This window comes from Haemorhous mexicanus, chromosome 28 (assembly GCF_027477595.1).
Source record: "Haemorhous mexicanus isolate bHaeMex1 chromosome 28, bHaeMex1.pri, whole genome shotgun sequence".
NCBI lineage: Eukaryota > Metazoa > Chordata > Aves > Passeriformes > Fringillidae > Haemorhous > Haemorhous mexicanus.
In genome coordinates, this window is record NC_082368.1 from 700,335 (window position 1) to 717,429 (window position 17,095).

General features: G+C 56.5%; 1 protein-coding gene across 1 annotated transcript in view; it reads left to right on the forward strand.

The window, feature by feature from the left end:
• Window positions 1-6,121: 6,121 nt before the first annotated feature.
• Window positions 6,122-17,095, forward strand: part of LOC132339238 (acid-sensing ion channel 2-like) — a 78,280-nt gene continuing 67,306 nt past the window's right edge. Inside the window, exon 1 of the mRNA XM_059869415.1 lies at window positions 6,122-6,738. Within this exon, the coding sequence (XP_059725398.1) occupies window positions 6,199-6,738 (540 nt within the window). The 5' untranslated portion in view covers window positions 6,122-6,198. The remainder of the gene's footprint in view (window positions 6,739-17,095) is intronic.

Below are 17,095 nucleotides of genomic sequence, written 5' to 3' on the forward strand. Positions count from 1 at the left end.
ATATTCATTATTCAATAGTCAATATTCAATAGTCAATTCTTCTTTGTCCTCCTGAAGATGGATTCATTTCCCAGCCTCTGGATGTGTCCCATGGATCTGCCCTTCCCTGCACATTTCAGGGCTCCTTTCAAAGCTGTTCTTTTCCCTTTCCCCTCAGGCTACCTGGATCCAGGATAATTCCAGCAGGGCCAGGGAATGGGGGAAGTGCCCCAAAAGCTCAGGGATGGGGTACCAAGCACCTCACCTGGCTGTGTTCCTGAACTGTCCCACATGATGGAGGGACAGGACACAGGGAATGGCAGGGACAGATGGTATATTGGGAAGGAATTCCTCACTGGGACGGTGGGTAGGGGCTGGGATGGAATTCCTAGAGCAGTTGTGGCTGCCCCTGGATCCCTCACAGTGCCCAAGGCCAGGCTGGACATTGGGGTTGGAGCCCCCTGGGACAGTGGGAGGTGTCCCTGCCATGGCAGGGGTGGCACTGGGTGGGTTTAAGGTCCCTTCCCACCCAAACTATTCCAGGATTCCCTGATTTGATGCTAACATTGATTTGATGCTAATATTTGAAGTCCCTCTTGGAGGCTGGCAAAGCCCATCCAAAGGCACTGCAAGATCCTGAGGGCCCTGGGCCTGTCCTGAGCTCCAAAAGCTGGATAGGGACTGTGAGTTGGGACCTGTAGTGACAGGGCAAGGAGGAATGGATCCCACTGTCAGAGGGGAAACTCTGGTTACATGTATGGAAAAATCCTTCCCTGTGAGGGCAGGGAGGGGCTGGGATGGCATTCCCAGAGCAGCTGTGGCTGCCCCTGGACCCCTGGCAGTGTCCCAGACCAGGGGTGGCATTGGAGGGGGATTTAAGATCCCAAACCAACCCAAACCATTCCATGACTCTTTTTACCCTCTGAGTTTTGGGGCCCCCAGGGACGGGGGGAGGCTCCTGGCCAGCCCTGGGGTCACCAAAATCCACAGAGAGCACTGGAGCAGAGCTGGGCTAGGCCCAGTTCCAGGGAACTGGCAGGTCCAGGGTGCCCTATTCCTGATGGCAAAGAAGGAACTTGATAGGAAGAGGCCACAAGAACTTGGCTGTTTCATTTGCTCCAGATTTCCTGATCAAATCCATCCTTCCCAAATCCAGAGGTGTTTCCATTTGTTTCATCTCCTCCCCTCACTTCTTCGGCAGTGAAATGGAAAATGGGGGGGGGGGGGGAAGGAGATAATTGGGAGGATGCCAGCTGTGAGCTTAAAATAGATCCAAATCCTTCCTCTTCCCTACCTGCAGAAGGAAAAGAAGGAGGTATTTAAATCTCTATCTCTATAAACACATTTATTTATGGATTAGCCTTTTTTTGCTTTAAGGAAGGCCAGGAATAATGGCTCTGCCAGGAAATGCCAATTAAAGCCCTGTCACTTGTGGCACAGACAGGACCTTCAATCCACAGCTGAGTCCTAAATTAAACCCCTGGATCAGCCACATGTCCCCTCCAAAAACTGGGACGAAGGAGATTTAAGTCCTTAGGGATGTGCAGGGATCCTTTGGGATCAGGGAGCCCCCACTGGCAGGGTCCATCGCCCAGCCAAGATCTGGCTCCTGAAATCTTCCCAATGGATCCTTCTGTGCAAGCCTGGAAAATCCCACTTTATTTGCCTCCCCCATGCAGGGATTCCCAGTGTAATTCCCAAAGGAGCAGCCACACCTCAGCTCACTTGGGCATTTGTTTCACCTCTCCCAGGTTTTTTGCCTTTAAACACACACAAGGAAATGAGGTAGCCAAAGTTTCCCTATTTTTTAATTTTTTGTTTTTGTTTTTGTTTTGGAGCAGGGTTGTGAAATACAAACATTTTTAGTCCTCTGGTGCTGCTGGGGTGAAGCAGCAGATGCAGAAATCCTGGCACTATTTATGTGCTCCCAATATTTTGGTATGGATGGAATATTTCACCTCCCAGCATCCAAAACAAACAGCCCCAAACCCTGCAGCCCCCAAAATTCCCTCCATTCCTTGGGAGAATTTCCCAGCTGGAAGCCCAAGCATTTATTTAATTTATTTGCATGAAAAATGAAACAAACCCAAGGAAAACAACAGCCCCCCTTGGATGTTTGTGGGGCTCCCCAAAGCTCTGCTGCCCGGGGTGGGGCTGTCACATTCTCTGGGCTCTGAGGCAGCAGGGCTGGCTTTAGGGCCGAGCCGTGGCTTCCATGGAAACCCCAATTTCCAAGTATTCTGTGCCTTTCTGCCTCCAGCAGGAATTGTTTCTGCAGGGCTTGGGCAGAGCAGGGAATTCTTCCCGAAGGTTTGGGGGTTGCAGAACACGTTTAAGGCTCATTTTGCCCCAACACCCTGGGTTGTGGGGTCACGTCTGTCCCCAGAAGGCTGTGGGGTCACACCCATCCCCAGGGGCTTTGGGGTCACACCTGTCCCCAGAGCCTGTGCGGTCACACCTGTCCCCAGAGGGGCTGTGGGGGTCACACCCATCCCCAGGGGCTCCTTGGGTCTCACAGCCTGGCCCAGCCCAGGCAGGGCTCTGCAGGATGGGCACATCCAGCTCACATCCAGCTGTGCCCAGCAGTGCTAGGCTCTGCTCCTGCCCCTGGAGATGGTTCTGTCCTGGCAAAGGGATCCCATTCCCAGCCCAAGGGGGCATGAGCCACTGCCTGGGGACAAGTGGCCTTTCAGTGTCTGGCCCTTGTTCCCCTGAAAGCCAAAAATTCCCACCTTTGTATTCCAGGGGCTCTGGGAGCACCAAATCCAGCCTAGGAAGGTTGATCAGGGAATCCTGGAATGGTTGGGTTGGGAGGGACCTTAAAGCCCATCCAGGTCCAATCCCTGGGACCCCTCCCACTGTTCCAGGCTGCTCCAAGCCTCAGTGTCCAGCCTGGCCTAGGACACTGCCAGGGATCCAGGGGCAGCCACAGCCTCTGCAGGAATTCTATTCCAGGGCCTCCTCACCCTCCCAGGGAGGAATTGTTTCCCAAACTCCAAGCCCCATCCTGCCCCATTGGATTCCAGCCCTGTAATTTCTCCCCCTGGGGTTGGTCCCTAAAAGCTCAGCAGAGCAGAGGATGTCCCGGAACTCGTCCGTGCCTGGGGCCAACCCCAGGGGATAAAACCAGGGATAAATCTGCTGCCCACTCAGCATGAGTTCAGTTCCAGCAGGAACCGCTCAGGAGAGCAAGGGAATAAATCCCAGAAATCCCCTGGGATGCTCCAAGGGACACAGGGCCAGGGAAGGGGGCTCCCGTCACCCTGTGAGGCTGGGAGAAGAGTTTGGAGGGGGATCCTCCCTCCCTTTGCTCCCCTCCAAGATAAATACTAATACTAATAAATACTAATATTAATACTAATACTGATACTATCCAGCAGAACAAAGTTTTAGGATTTCCTTTCCAGAGGATTTCAAGCTTTTCTTTAATCCTTTCTCCCTTCACCCGAGTTGATGTTTGAGGTGAAAATGAAGTTTCAAAAGAAGCCAAAGGTTTTGTTTGGAACAACTTCCAAAAGTTCTCTTCCTGTCCCCTTTCAGGGGCACCCAGGGGATGTTTTGAGGAGGGAATGGTGGGATTCCCCCACAATAATTCACTGAACTTGTCAAATATCCCAAACTACAGAATCTCAAATCCATTCTCCTCAAGAAGGAGGAAACTCACCCAGCTCAAGGGATAATTTTCAAATGACTTGTTGGTTAATTAGCAATATTTCTGGATCAGCTCAATTATTTCTTATTGGACTTAATTAGGTCCAATCAGCTTTTAAGCTGCTGCGGCTGCCTGAGGAATTACCCAGGGCTCGGATGCAGGGAATGAGCTGCTTTCCCAAACAACTGCAAACATGGAGAGAATTTCCAAAGTCTGGGGCAATGTTCCTCTAGGTGATACCTTGGAATTTCATCCTCAGGTTTGGTTTGGCTTTGGTATGTTTTCGTGGGAAACCTTTTGGATTCCAGCTCCAGTTGGCCTTGGCCATCCCACTGCTCTTTGCCAGCTAATTAAGAAAAATTGCTTCTCTCTAATAAATCAAGGAGATATGAGTGGATCGTTTGGAGTATATTTCAGGAAAAGCTGCTTCCCATGCAAACCTGCTGCTCTTTCCTTCACAAGCCCCTTTTGCCAGGCTGCACCTGCCCGAAAAAAAACAGTGAAAAACCTTTTGGAGAAGAGAAAGAGCTGAAAGTGAGGCCAGGGTAGGGCTCGGCTGGGCTTTCCCCGCCAGGGAAAGCTGTTCCACAGGGCTAGGATGAGCATGGAAAGGGAGGGAACTCGGGAGGATGTTCATGGTCGGGCACCTTTTATTTCCTTGGGTTTGTGGCAATAAATCATGGATAAAACAGCCCCGACCCACCCGGTGGGGAAGCACTTGGGATGCTGATTATCCTGACAGGGAGCCAAAGGGAAAAACTCCCACTGCTTTCAACAGGCGGCAGGGAAAAACCAGCCGGGATCCGCCGGGAAAACGGCAGAAGAGGCTCCCTGGAGCTGCCGGAGATGCCGCTGGCATGGATACGGGGACTGCCGGCCTCTTCCCACTCGGTTCCGAAAGGTCACGGCCGGTGCTGGGCTCTTGGGAAGGATTTGGTGCTTTCGAGCGCTGCTAAAAAATTGGAAAATGCTCCCGAGCATGGACACGGGCTCGGGAAAAAGCACCCGAGTTATCTGAGGGCACCTGGCTGAGCTCAGGCAATGTTTGTGCGGCTGCCACCGCCCCCGCCCTGCAGGGCTCAAGCCCAGCCTCTCAGTCCCGTTTCCCCCGTGTTTCCTTCCGAACAAGGAGCGGGATTTGGGGCCGGCTGCCCCCCAAGCCGGGGCTGCTGCACGTTCGCAGCTTTGCCACAATAAAAAAAGCAACTCGCCGGGAGAGGCTGGAGAGAACCAGGCTGTAACGACTCCATCTATTGGGTAAAAATATACGGCTCCAAATGCACAGGGGAAATTAATTCCGAGGGGAAAAAAAAATATCAGAGGGGATTCGGAGCAGTTACCGGCACTTACGGCTTAATTGGACACAATTAGAGGAACGTTTCTCTGTACTGTTTGAAAGCAAAATGAAGGTAACGGCAGCCGCTTGCAGAGATTCGAGCTCAGCAATCCCGAGGAGATGCCAATCCACATCCCGAGTAATTCCCGTCGCACAGGGTGTTAAGGGAAAGGGGCTTTTTCGGTGTCCGATCAGGGCGGGAGGAGCCCCTGACCCCGAAGGGCTCCGCAGGCTCGGGGTGAGGGGCAGCGAGGGGCGGGGGCGATGCTTCCCGGAACGCGTTTCTCCCTTTCCCATTCGTTACATGGAGCCGAGGCGCGGGGAGCAGCTTCAGCCACGGAGAGCAGCGAGCCCGGAGCCCCCTCCACAGCCATCCCCCCCTCCCCAGAACGCAGCGGCCGCACGGAGCCCGCTACAAGCCTCGCCTTCGTTACCCCCGGCTTTTCTTGATATTATGTTCTCCCCCGGGGCTGCTGAAAAGCAGAAAAACAAACTCCTGCCGGAGGAGGGAGGAGGCAGCGGGGGGGCCGGGGCCGGCGGCAGCCGGGGGATAACGGGGGGCGGAGGAGGAGGAGGAGGAGAAGGAGGAGGAGGAGCGGGGGGCTACTCCGGGAAAGCAGCAGCGCGATCGGCAACGAGCATCGCTCCCTCCGCCTCCCGAGCGCCGAGCGGCCGGGACTGGCACCTCGGCAAGCTTCGTCCCGCTCTTCCTCCTCTTCATCCTCCTCCTCCTCCTGCTGCTGCCGCCGCTCGCAGCCCGCGGCCGGGGCGCGCCCGGCGGAGCGCTCGGCGATGGCAGCGCGGGGCGGGCGCGGCGCGGGGCGGACGGGCGCGGGCCGGGGGTAGCGCGGGGGTCCCGCAGCGCTCTCCCCGCCGGGGTACCGGGGTCCGCGGGCTCGGAGCCCGGGAGGGTCGCGGCGGGGCTCGGTCGGCGTCGGGCGGGGCGCGGTACCGCGGGATGTGAGCGGCGCGGCCGGGCAGGGACAGGGGAAGCGACAGGCACAGGGGCGGGCGGCGCCGGTGGCCCCGGTGGCCCCGGGCCCGGCATGCCGCGCTGCCGGAACTGCCGCCCGCCGCGCAGCTCGGGGCCGCGGGCCGCCCGCGGGCGCTGCCCCCGCCGCTCGGGGCCGCAGCCGGCGGGGGGCCCGGGGATGGCTCGGCGCTGCTCACCCTGAGCCCGGCCCGGAGGAGGACGAGCGGCGGCTGGAGGAGGAGGAGGAGGGGAGCGCCCATGGCGCGGGGGCGCCGGGCGCCGGCGCTGCGCACTCGGCTGCACGGGCTGCGCCTCATGTGCTCGGCGCGGGCGGCGCCGGCGCGCCGGGCGCTCTGGGTGCTCGCCTTCTGCACGGCGCTGGGGCTGCTGCTGGCCTGGTCCTCCGACCGCCTGCTGCACTGGCTCGCTTTCCCCTCGCACACCCGCGTGCGCACCGAGTGGAGCCGCCAGCTGCCCTTCCCCGCCGTCACGCTGTGCAACAACAACCCGCTGCGCTTCCCTCGCCTGTCCAAGGGCGACCTGTACTACGCGGGGCACTGGCTGGGGCTGCTGCTGCCCAACCGCACCGCGCGGCCGCTGCTCACCGAGCTGCTGCGCGCCGACGAGGCGCGACTGCGTTGGTTCGCCAAATTGGCCGATTTCCGCCTCTTTCTGCCGCCCCGCCACTACGAGGGCATCAGCGCCGACTTCATGGACCGCCTGGGCCACCAGCTGGAGGACATGCTGCTGTCCTGCAAGTACCGCGGCGAGCTCTGCGGCCCGCACAACTTCTCCGCGGTGAGTGCGCGCCGGGAGCCCCCCCTGCTCTCGGCTCCTGTCCGGGGTCCCCTGGGTCGTGTCGGTTCTGGTCCCGGTTCATGTCGGTCCAAGAGCCATGCGTCGTGTCGATTCTGGTCCGTGTCCCCGGTTCGAGTCGGTCCTAGAGACCCCCGGCTCGTGTCGGTTCTGGTCCATGTCCCCGGTTCGAGTCGGTCCAAGAGCCCTCGGTCGTGTCGGTTCTGTTCCCGGTTCGTGTCGGTCCAAGAGACCCCCGGCTCGTGTCGGTTCTGTTCGTGTCTGCTGCTCGTCTCGGTCCGAGGGATCCCCGGGTCGTGTTGGTCCCGGTCCCTGTCCCCCATTCGTGTCGGTCCAAGGGCACCCATGGCTGATGTCGGTTTAAGGGACTCTTGGTTGGTGTCGGTTCCGCTCCGTGTCCCGCTCCCGGCCCCGCCGCTCGCTGCGCGTTTCCCGCGGTGCCCGGAGCGCTCCGGGGTCGCAGCGGTCCCGGAGTGTCCCGGTGTGTCCGGCAGGTTCCGGAGGGTCCGGCAGGTCCCTCATGGCAGGACAGGGTGCCCCCGGCCCGAGAGCCCCTCGGGAGCTCCCTGCGGGTCGCTGCCCACCGAGTGCTTTCCCTTTCGCTGTTTTCTCCACCGGCTCGAAGTGATGCTCTCTGGTCTAGGGGTGACTGTCTGGCGTGTGAGGAGCTGGCTGCTGCCTTGGGTTTTAATGGGAAATAATTAAATTAATGTCGCACCATCCCCGCCACTGCCTTCCCACGTTCCGCGTTGCTCCCAGCGTAGTCGCACCCAGATTTTTCCCTAGTCCGAGCCAAGGTTTCCCAGGTGGCTGCAGCGCGGTCCGGCCCAGCCCTGCACACCCCGCCGGGCTTTGCTGTGTCCGGGCCCCGCGCTCTGTCCGGGCCCCTTCGGCTCCCTGTGCATCCCGTGGATCCGCTCCTTTGGGGCCGCGGGACTTGTACACCCTGGAGCGCTTTGGAATGCGGAGCTTTGCTGAGCCGAGCTGATCCCAAAGGTGTTTGAGCCCCGATTAACCAGCGGGGTCTGGGATCAACCCAAAACTCGGGGCAGGGCTTTACAAAGCACTAGGAGCGGGATCCCTGCTTGGGAGGATCCCGGTGGGACTGTTGGGAGCTCTGGTGTGCTGGGAGGGTGAGAGTTGGAGCCGGACCCACGTGAAGGATCCCCGGGAGCAGCGGGATGCTGATGGTGCTGGAATATTCCGCTCCTCCGATCTCTGCGGGAGCGCGGGGGGCGGCTGGGGCTGAGCATCCTGGAAAGGGGGCTGGGGTCTGTGAGGACAGAGCAAACTCTGCCTGGGAGCTGGATCCCGGCTCTGCCTGGGATGCAGCCGGGAAATCAGACGGAATTGTCCCTTTGGGCTTGTCACGGCAGCCGCTAAACCGTGCAGGGGAGGAGGGAGCGACTCCCCGCGGGATGGAGGAGCTGCCCCGGCGGTGCAGGCAGCAGCTGCTGCTGCGAACGGGAGCGGCACAGCTGGGGGAAATCAGAAATAAAACGGGATTTTGGGGCAGGCCCTTCCAGCAGGACAGTCTGGTGCCGTGGCACGAGGAAATTCGGGAATTACAGCAGGAACATACAGTGGGTGCTGGGGAAAAGCTGCCTACCCCTCCCGGGTGCCAGGGGAGGATCTGCCGGTGCTTGGCCGGTGCAGGAGGGGCTGACTGAGGCTTTCACCGAGTCCCTCACTCCTCCCAGGTGCGGCAACCCGGCGAGGGTCCCGCTGTCCCGGCCGGGATAAATCCTGGAGCACTGCTGTGGCCGAGGGCTCCTGGGGGTGCTGCAGGAGTTCCTCTGGGATGGAATTGGGCACTCCCGGCTCTGCAGCTACTGCCAGGGTGCCCGAGGGGCGGGGTCTCCTCCAGCCATCCTGGAAAGGTCCCAGAAGCTGCTCCCCTAGGCTGGGGGGGAAGAACTGGGGGTATGATCCCTGGAGCTCACAGCACTGAGGGATTGCTCAGCTGAGGAGAAAGGGAAAATATCCCAAAGGGGCTGTGTGGCTCCAGGATGGAGGGAGAGGGGAATCCTTTTGCCAGGAACTGCCTGGATCTGCTTTCCCTGCCCCAGCTCTGCAGGTGAGGGGGTCGGTGCCACCTCCCCTGTCCCGGCACGTCCCTCCTCCTCCTCTTGTCTGAGGGTGTGACCTCTGCCTTGTCCTTGACGGGAGGCTGGGGAGCTTCTCCACCTGGGAACCGCTGGTGAAGAGAGCTGTTCCCTGTGGAGGTGCTGGGAGCAGCTGCCCGGGGGGCGGGAGTGTCCTAGAGCCCAGGACAGGGCACTGCCCCAAAATCCTGTTTTATTTATGATTTTCGCCCAGCTGAGTTTGGCCACTTCCTTCAGGAGCTGCTCCCAGTCTGGCCTGGGCTGGAGCCCAGACCAAACCCCTTTTCTTGAGCAGGGATCTTTTAGGAGAGGAGAGATGGGAGTGTTTGGGAATTGAGGGATGGGAGTGTTTGGGAGAGGAGGGACGGGATTTTTTTGGAGAGGCACATTCAACTCAGGAAGAGTTGGCAGGAAGGAGGAGGTGTGTCTGTAGGATGGAGGTGCCACACCTGGGGCTAGGCTTTCCTGTGGGGCTGAGCCTGGGGTAGCCCCTGGGGTCTGGGCTACTTGGAGCTTCTGCTTCTTTCCCTGGATTCGGAGGGAGAGCCCCAAGGAGAGGCAGGAAAATCGTGTGGTGTGAGCTGGGCACAGGAATGAGGCAGGATGTGTGAAAAGATAAATGCAAATGCAATAAATGGGGATGTAAAGAGAATTTTGCAGGTTTTAGACCTGCTCAGGTGCTCCAAAAGCATCTACTGTGCCAAAGGACCAGGGTGGGGGGGGGGGGGGGTGAGGCTTTCCTGGGGATTTGCACAATCCAAATTGGTAAAAGCCCAAAGCAGAGGGGATTTGGAGCAAACGAGTCCTGGCTGTGATGTGGAGCAGACCAAAGGGGCTGGGGGAGAGAGCTGCTCTCCTGTGAGTGCTTCCAGCTCTGCCCTGCAGCTCCTCCAAGACATTCCTGCTCCTCCCAGCCCATCTCCCACAGGAGATTCCCTCTCCTGCTCCCAGCCCCTCCAAACCGTGGGGGCAGAGGGTGTTGGGTTTTGTGGGTGACATGGCAAAGGAAGAGGACACTGGGGAATGAGCCCGGCAATCCCAACAGTGTGGGAAGTGTTGTTTTTATTCCTTAAGAAATGGAAATATGGGATTGCCCTGGTCTTTGGAGCTCAGGGCTGCAGGGCTGGGGTGATAAATCCCGTTGGATTTGTCCTATTTAGGAGGGCTCAGGTCTGGATTATTTCCTGGCCTGCTCCAGGAGGGGTTGTTGTCCCTGTCAATGTTTTCCAGAAGGATGAGGATTTGTTTATGGATCAGGTGGAGTCTCCTGTCCTCAGTCAATGTGTGGCTTTATTTATTTTAGGCTGGACCTGAAGCTGGGCTGTTAGGGTGATTATCCAAGAATCCTGGCATGGGTTGGGTTGGGAGGGGCTTTAAAGCCCAGTTACATGGGCAGGGACAATCTTCCACCATCCCAGGCTGCTCCAAGCCCTGTCCAGCCTGGCCTTGGACCCTTCCAGGGATGGGCAAAACCATCCAGGAATGCTTGGAGCTGGATAAATCCAGCCTTCCCCACTGCCCACATGCTGATTCCAAGGGAAAAAAGCATCCAGCAGCTCCTGTCCTTCAAAACTTCTCCCAAAATCCAAATCCAAGTGCCAGACTGGGCAGCTCAGTGAATGAGGACCTGCTTTCCCTGGAGTGTCTGGAGCTGAGGCTCAGGATGAAGTGGATGTTGCTCTACATTCCCTGGATTTGGGGTTGATTTATTCCTCTGAGCTCTTTGTCTCTGGAATATTTATCTTGGTTGCCTTGTCCTGTGCTCATTGATTTCCTCCTTCCTAGGACTTTTCATCCTGAGAAATTAATGAGTGGATCCAACATCCTGGGGTGTGTTCATGGCCTGGGGTTTAGGGTTAATGCTCTCCTGATTTAATAATTCCCCAAAGCAAATTGTCACCTGGGCCTCTGCCTGGGGAGCTGTGGGGACTCAGGGGTTGTGCTGGGAGGGGTGGCAGGGTTTGGTCCCATCCTTCATGAAATCCTTGGATTTCTGGGGTGTTCCAAAGGCTCTGCAGTCAATTCTTGCTCATGGATTGATTTGCTCAGTTATTTCTTGTTAAACCATTTAATTTCTCTCCAGAGCAGGGGCTACATGGGGTGGCAGCTGCACAGAGACCTCAGTGCTGCCTTTTAAAAGTATTCCTGTGTATTTGCCTGAAAATCTGTTGAATATTGCTGACATCCCCCTCAGGTGGGGCTGTAATTGTGGCTTCCTCAGCAGAGAGTCCCCTGAGGGTGTCCAGGGTGAAGCTCAGCCTCCTCCCAGCAAATGAATGGGACTTTTCAGCCCTGGGTTTGGTTTGGTGGGAGGGCAGACAGGAATTCTGTGCCAGCAGCTTGGAACAGCTGCAAGCACCTTAATTACCACCACCACCATTAATTGCAGAGGAATTTCAGGATGTGGGGTTGTTTATTTGGGGATTTTCCTCACCCACCCACAAACTGTTTTATGCAATTCCCTTCTCCACCTTTATTCTCTCATATTATTATTTTAATTCTTTATTTTTGGCTTCACTTCCAAACAAAGCTCTGGCTTGGGGGTGGTGTTGCCTTTGGAAAGGACGTGGGTGGTGTTTAGTGTGGGGCTGGAGCCTGGAATGTGCTCCCAAATTGTCCCAGTGCCACTTTAGGGAACTGCCTGGGGCTGGCTGGAGTGAAACCAAGGCCTGTTCTCCCATGCTGAGGGAATCCTGCTGAGTTTGGGCTCCTGGTGGCAGAATCCAAGGAGGAACCCAGGGTGGGCTCTGCCAGGTGCTGCCCCAAGTAATGATCTCTGGGAGGAATGGGCTGAAGGGTTTGGGGTGGTTCCCTGGGGGTTTGGGGTGCAGATTGCTGATCTCCTACAGGGTTGGATGCTGAGGGGATATGGGCTTCTCTTGGGCTGGGGAATGAAAACAAGGATGGGTGTGGCACTGAACTGCTGGGTCCTGACAGGGGCCAGGAGCTGTGGGAGAAGAACGACAAAGCCCAGGGGTTCCAGAGCTGCAGGGATCCCAAAGGAATCTGTGGAGCAAGGAAAGCTGGGCAGCAGCAGGGTCTGGGCTGCTGGGGGCTTCTCCCCTCCAGTGCCACCCCTGCCATGGCAGGGACACCTCCCACTGTCCCAGGCTGCTCCCAGCCCCAGTGTCCAGCCTGGCCTTGGGCACTGCCAGGGATCCAGGGGCAGCCCCAGCTGCTCTGGGCACCCTGTGCCAGGGCCTGCTCACCCTGCCAGGGAACAATTCCTCATTCCCAATCTCCCATCCAGCCCTGCCCTCTGGCACTGGGAGCCATTTCCTGTGCCCTGTCCCTCCATCCCTTGTCCCCAGTCCCTCTCCAGCTCTCCTGGAGCCCCTTCAGGCCCTGGCAGGGCTCTGAACTCTCCCTGGAGCTTCTCCTCTCCAGGTGAGCATCCCCAGCTCTCCCAGCCTGGATCCAGCCCTGGAGCAGCTCCATGGCTCCTCTGGACCTGCTCCAGCAGCTCCATCTCCTTGGAATCCTGAGTGACTTCCTGGGAGGTTCTGTCCAGGTGTGGCAGGAGGAGACACTGGCCTTGCTGGCCTGGAGCAGGACAGAGCTGCTGGGGATGTCTGGCTGTGCAGGGAGTCAGGAGTGCAAATCCCATGGAATTTGGGGAGAGCAGGGTTGGGCTAGGCTCCTTTGCACCCCACACTGTGTCCCAGTGCCTCTGGATCCAGGTGCAGCTCCAGGTGCAGGCAGCTGTTGGAATTCTGCACCCCTGGTGGTTTTACCAAGGTCTGGGCAGGATTCTGGGATGGGAATCTCCTGGATTCACAGACTGTCTTGGGCTGGAAGGGATCCACAAGGATCCATGAATCCAGCTCCTCACATCACCCTCAATGTGTGAACTTTGATTTCTGGCAGGACAGGAAAAATATCACTTCCCTGGGGAAAGGATTCAGCTGAGTTTGGCCACTTCCTCCAGGAGCTGCTCCCAGTCTGGCCTGGGCTGGAGCCCAGACCAAAACCCCTTTTCTTGAGCAGGGATCTTTTAGGAGAGGAGGGATGGGAGTGTTTGGGAGAGGAGGGGCAGGGTTTTTTGGGAGAGGAGCATCCAACTGCAGGAAGAGGAAGGATTTTAAGCAGGACTTTCCGGTGGTTTTTTCCTGCCTGCTTCTTTTTCCCTTTTCCACTTATTCTATCCATCCATCCATCCATCCATCCATCCATGGGATTCCAGGTGCTGAAGGTGCAATCTTCACCATGGGTTTGTTTGAGTCCTGGAATAGATTAGCAATAATTACTGCCCACCCTGAGCAGAGTTAATGTTATTAAAGACACAGTTACAGTCCCCGCCCACTCTGGGATGCTGCCAGGGCTTAATTAATGTTTGCAAATTGCTCCAGGATCTGCATGGGACCGCCTCCCAGCAGTGCACAAAGAGTGGGAATTCCTGGAATGGAGGTGCCCTGGGACACTGCTGTGGGCAGGGGAAGGAAATCTAGGGATGCAGGGTGGGCATTGGTGGGATTTGGGCTCCCAGTGCCCCTGGGTTTGTTCTCTTGGGAGCCCGAGGCTGCGGGGTTTGCCCTTCCCTCTGCTGCAGTTCAGGGGAATTCCATTTATCCTGAAATCCCTGGAGTTTGTTCCCACTGGAGCTTTCTTCCTTTTGGCCATGTTTTTCCCATCCTGTCATTTATCCTGAATTCCCTGGGCCACTGGAGGCTGTTCCCACTGGGAGCACTGATGCTGACAGCAGGGCCTTGCAGCATCCCAGGCTGGCTCTGGAATCTATCCCTTTTCCCAGCAGGAGGGATAAAATTGGAACTGGGATGAGCTTTTTCTCCTGTGTTTGCTTTTCCCATCCTGGCTGCAGATTTTCCATGAGCTGGGATGGAGGGAAACTGCTGGATTCTTGTCTGGAGCAGCAGCTTCCATCCTGGGGCATGGACAGGGATTCCTCTGGGTTCTTTATTCTGGAAAGGGCTCAGCCTGCCTGGGAGCTGCTGCTTGTCCAGATGTTTTGCAGCTGGATGGCATCCAAGGGCTGATTTCCCATTCCTTGTCCTTGCAGGAGACCAGGCTAGAACTGGCCTGGGATGCAGGGATGCCCTTTAGGATGCAGAGATGCTCTCTGGGATGAGGATCCCCCTCTGTCCGGTTGTAGGGATTCCTGTGGGGCCAGGAACTGGTTGGGAAAATCTTCCCTAATCCCAGGCTTTAAAAATGGGAATTGTCCCCCCCCACTTGCCCAGCCCAGTGTGCTCAGGGCTCCCAGCAGGGCTGCTTGATGTTGGAGTTCCCATTTTCCCTGCATTCCTGCTCCATGTCCCTTCCTGGCCCTTTCCTGCACTCCCACCCTTCCCTGATTGCCTTTTCCCAGCCCCTCTCTGGGAGATCCCCCTTCCATCCTGGTGTGCTCGGGAGTGAGGGCTCTGCATTTCTCTCCTGCTGAAACCCTCAATGCCCTCCCTCCATACCCCTGGGATGACACAGCTCCTTCACTTCCCTCTCAGCACTTCTGGGATTTCGCATTCTCTCTTTTCTTCCTTTTGGCCTCTGTCATTTCAAGCAGTGGGAGCAGGAATTTTAAATTTTTTTCATGGATTGTTCCACTATTCTTTTCCCAATTCTATCATTTCTACCTGGAATAAAGCAAATTCTAGGCAAACTTCCTCCCCAAACCCCTGGACTTTACATTTTTTCAATAATAAAGTTGGAGTGTGAATTAGGAACTGGAGCTATTTCCTATCCTAGGAGCTCACTGCTGCCATCCCAATTTTCCTCTGCTTTATTAAATCAGGAGGAATGGCCCATTATAATCCAATTAACTGTGATTCCCAGGCAGGAATTCCTGGCTCCAGAGTGGGGGAAAAGTTGGATAAAATGATTGTAAAAGGCTTGGGATTGTGTGGTTTGGGATTTTTTTCTTTTTTCCCTTTAAAAACCCTTCAGCAGCTGAAACCAGGGGAAGGCCATGGTGGGGAGTTGGCACCTGGTTTTGTAAGAAATTAATGGAGAGCTCCAAAGTGGCTCCTTATGGGCATGGAGATCCTGCTGGGCTCCCAGCACATGTTCCTGCCAGGATTCATCCCATCTTTCTCCTGGAATTCACAGCTCAGTGCTCCCAGCACTCGGTTGGAAGGGAGGGACAGAAGGATCAGCAACTTGTCTATGGGATTCTGTTCCTGCAGCTCCAAACAAACCTGGCACAGCTTTGAGGGATCGGGGCAGGTTGAAGGCAGGTGGAGAAATGAGGTCAGAGGAGATATTTGGTTTGGAAAGGACCTGAAAGGACCTTAAACCCACCCAGTGCCACCCCTGCCATGGCAGGGACACCTCCCACTGTCCCAGGCTGCTCCCAGCCCCAATGTCCAGCCTGGCCTTGGGCACTGCCAGGGATCCAGGGGCAGCCCCAGCTGCTCTGGGCACCCTGTGCCAGGGCCTGCCCACCCTCACAGGGAAGGATTCCATCTCCCTCAGACTTTCTTGCTTTGCTGCATTTTGTAGCGATTCCCAGATGACTCCAATGGAAATGGGCTGTGCAGCGGGGAAACAGCCTGGCAGGCCCCTGGAATACACCACACAGCATTCCCACAGCTGATTAGAGCTTTATAACAAATATTTGGGAGTAGCAATTGTCTCAGTTTGGAAAGCCAGGTGTCTGCTAAGGAAGGCAGGAGCCTCCCCTGAAATGGAAAATGCAAACCCCCACCCCCCCAAATTGCTATAAATTTTAAATTAAGGGGCTCTCAGGCAAAAAATATGGAAGCAGGAATAACAGTTCTTTACTAGGGAAGAAAATAAAAGGATAAAATAAACAATGCAGTGAACTAAACCAACCCTGCCAGAGCCAGAACACAGCCTGACACCCTGTGGGTCAGGGTGCTGGCAGCAGTCCCATTGCAATTGTGGCTCAGCCCTCCTGCAGTGCCAGGGGTGGTTCTGCTGGAGCAGGGATCCTGGAGAAGGGTGCAGTCTGCCTCTGAGGATCCAGAGGAAGAGGCAGCTGCTGTTCCTCTGGGAATGCAGTGGAGAAGCTGTGCTGGTGTTCCAGAATCTCCAGATTCTATCCGGGCAGGAATGCTTAGCTCCTCCCCCTGGCTCACATCTCCCAATGGGATGCTGCAGTTCTTATCAGCCATGCAGTGACATTCAATGGCCTCTTATCAGCAGGTGTCTCCTGGGGGGAGGAGTGGGTGGGGAAGAGATAAGGAAAACTGCCCCCTGAACAGAAGCCAGCTGCCATCCAGATGACAAATAGATACAATTTGCTTGGCAATCCAGGACAGCAATGGATTCTCTGAGGGGGGAATGATCTTCCCCCCTCCCATGCCAGGGGTAAAGGATGGGAAGGTTGGGAGCAGCTCCCTGTGCTGGAGCAGCTGCTCCTCCTAGCACTCCAGTTCAGCTTTCCAGCTCCTTCCCTGCTCCATCAGCATCTCCTGCCCTCCAAACCCAGCTGAATGCCTGAATTTCTTCTTTCAGGGAGTGCTGGAGCAAAAAAAGTAATTCCTGGCAAACAGTCCTGAGAATCCTGACTGGAGGTGGCAGATCCTGGCACTGTTCCCACAGTCCCAGCTTCCCACACTATCCAAACACTGGGATGTCAAAGCCATCAGTCCCTGTGTTCTGGTGGTGCCTGCAGCCAGATCTCCCCCCTCTGGAAGCCTCCTGCAGTCCTGGGTGGTTTGTGGCATCTGGGGCTCCATCTGGGTCCTGCTCCCGGTGTTTGATCCACCCTCACCAGCACATTGCAGTGAGGATCAGCCAGGGATCCTCACCAAAGGACCCTCCTGCTGTCCTCTGCAAAGCCCACTTGCCTTTCACCCTCACAAACTTCATCCCCTTGTCTTTATCCCTGGGTTCAGCCCAGCCGTTCCCTCTCCTCTGGCTTCTCCCGGGGTTGGAGTCACCCGCGGTCCCTCCCTGTTCCCCCTGCCCTCTGGGCGGGGTTGGGTGTCCTTGCAGCAGGCCCCCAGCTGGGTAATAACTGGCATTGGCTCCCTGGTTCACAGAAGGCTGATCAATAATCTGTATCTCTACTAAGAAACCCATTGCTTTTATAGACAGTTATCATACAGGTGGACTTAATTGGTCCTCCAGTCCAAATCAATCACCACTGGCTAATTAAGAAACCACCTTTTGGTAAACAAATCTCCATAACACATTCCACATGTTCACAATAATAGATGCAGCAAGTTAACATAAGATTTTTTTTTTTTTTTTCTCTGATCTTCTCACTTGGGAAGTTGTGTCTCTCTCTGTGCCCAGAGAGCTGCTGCCACATA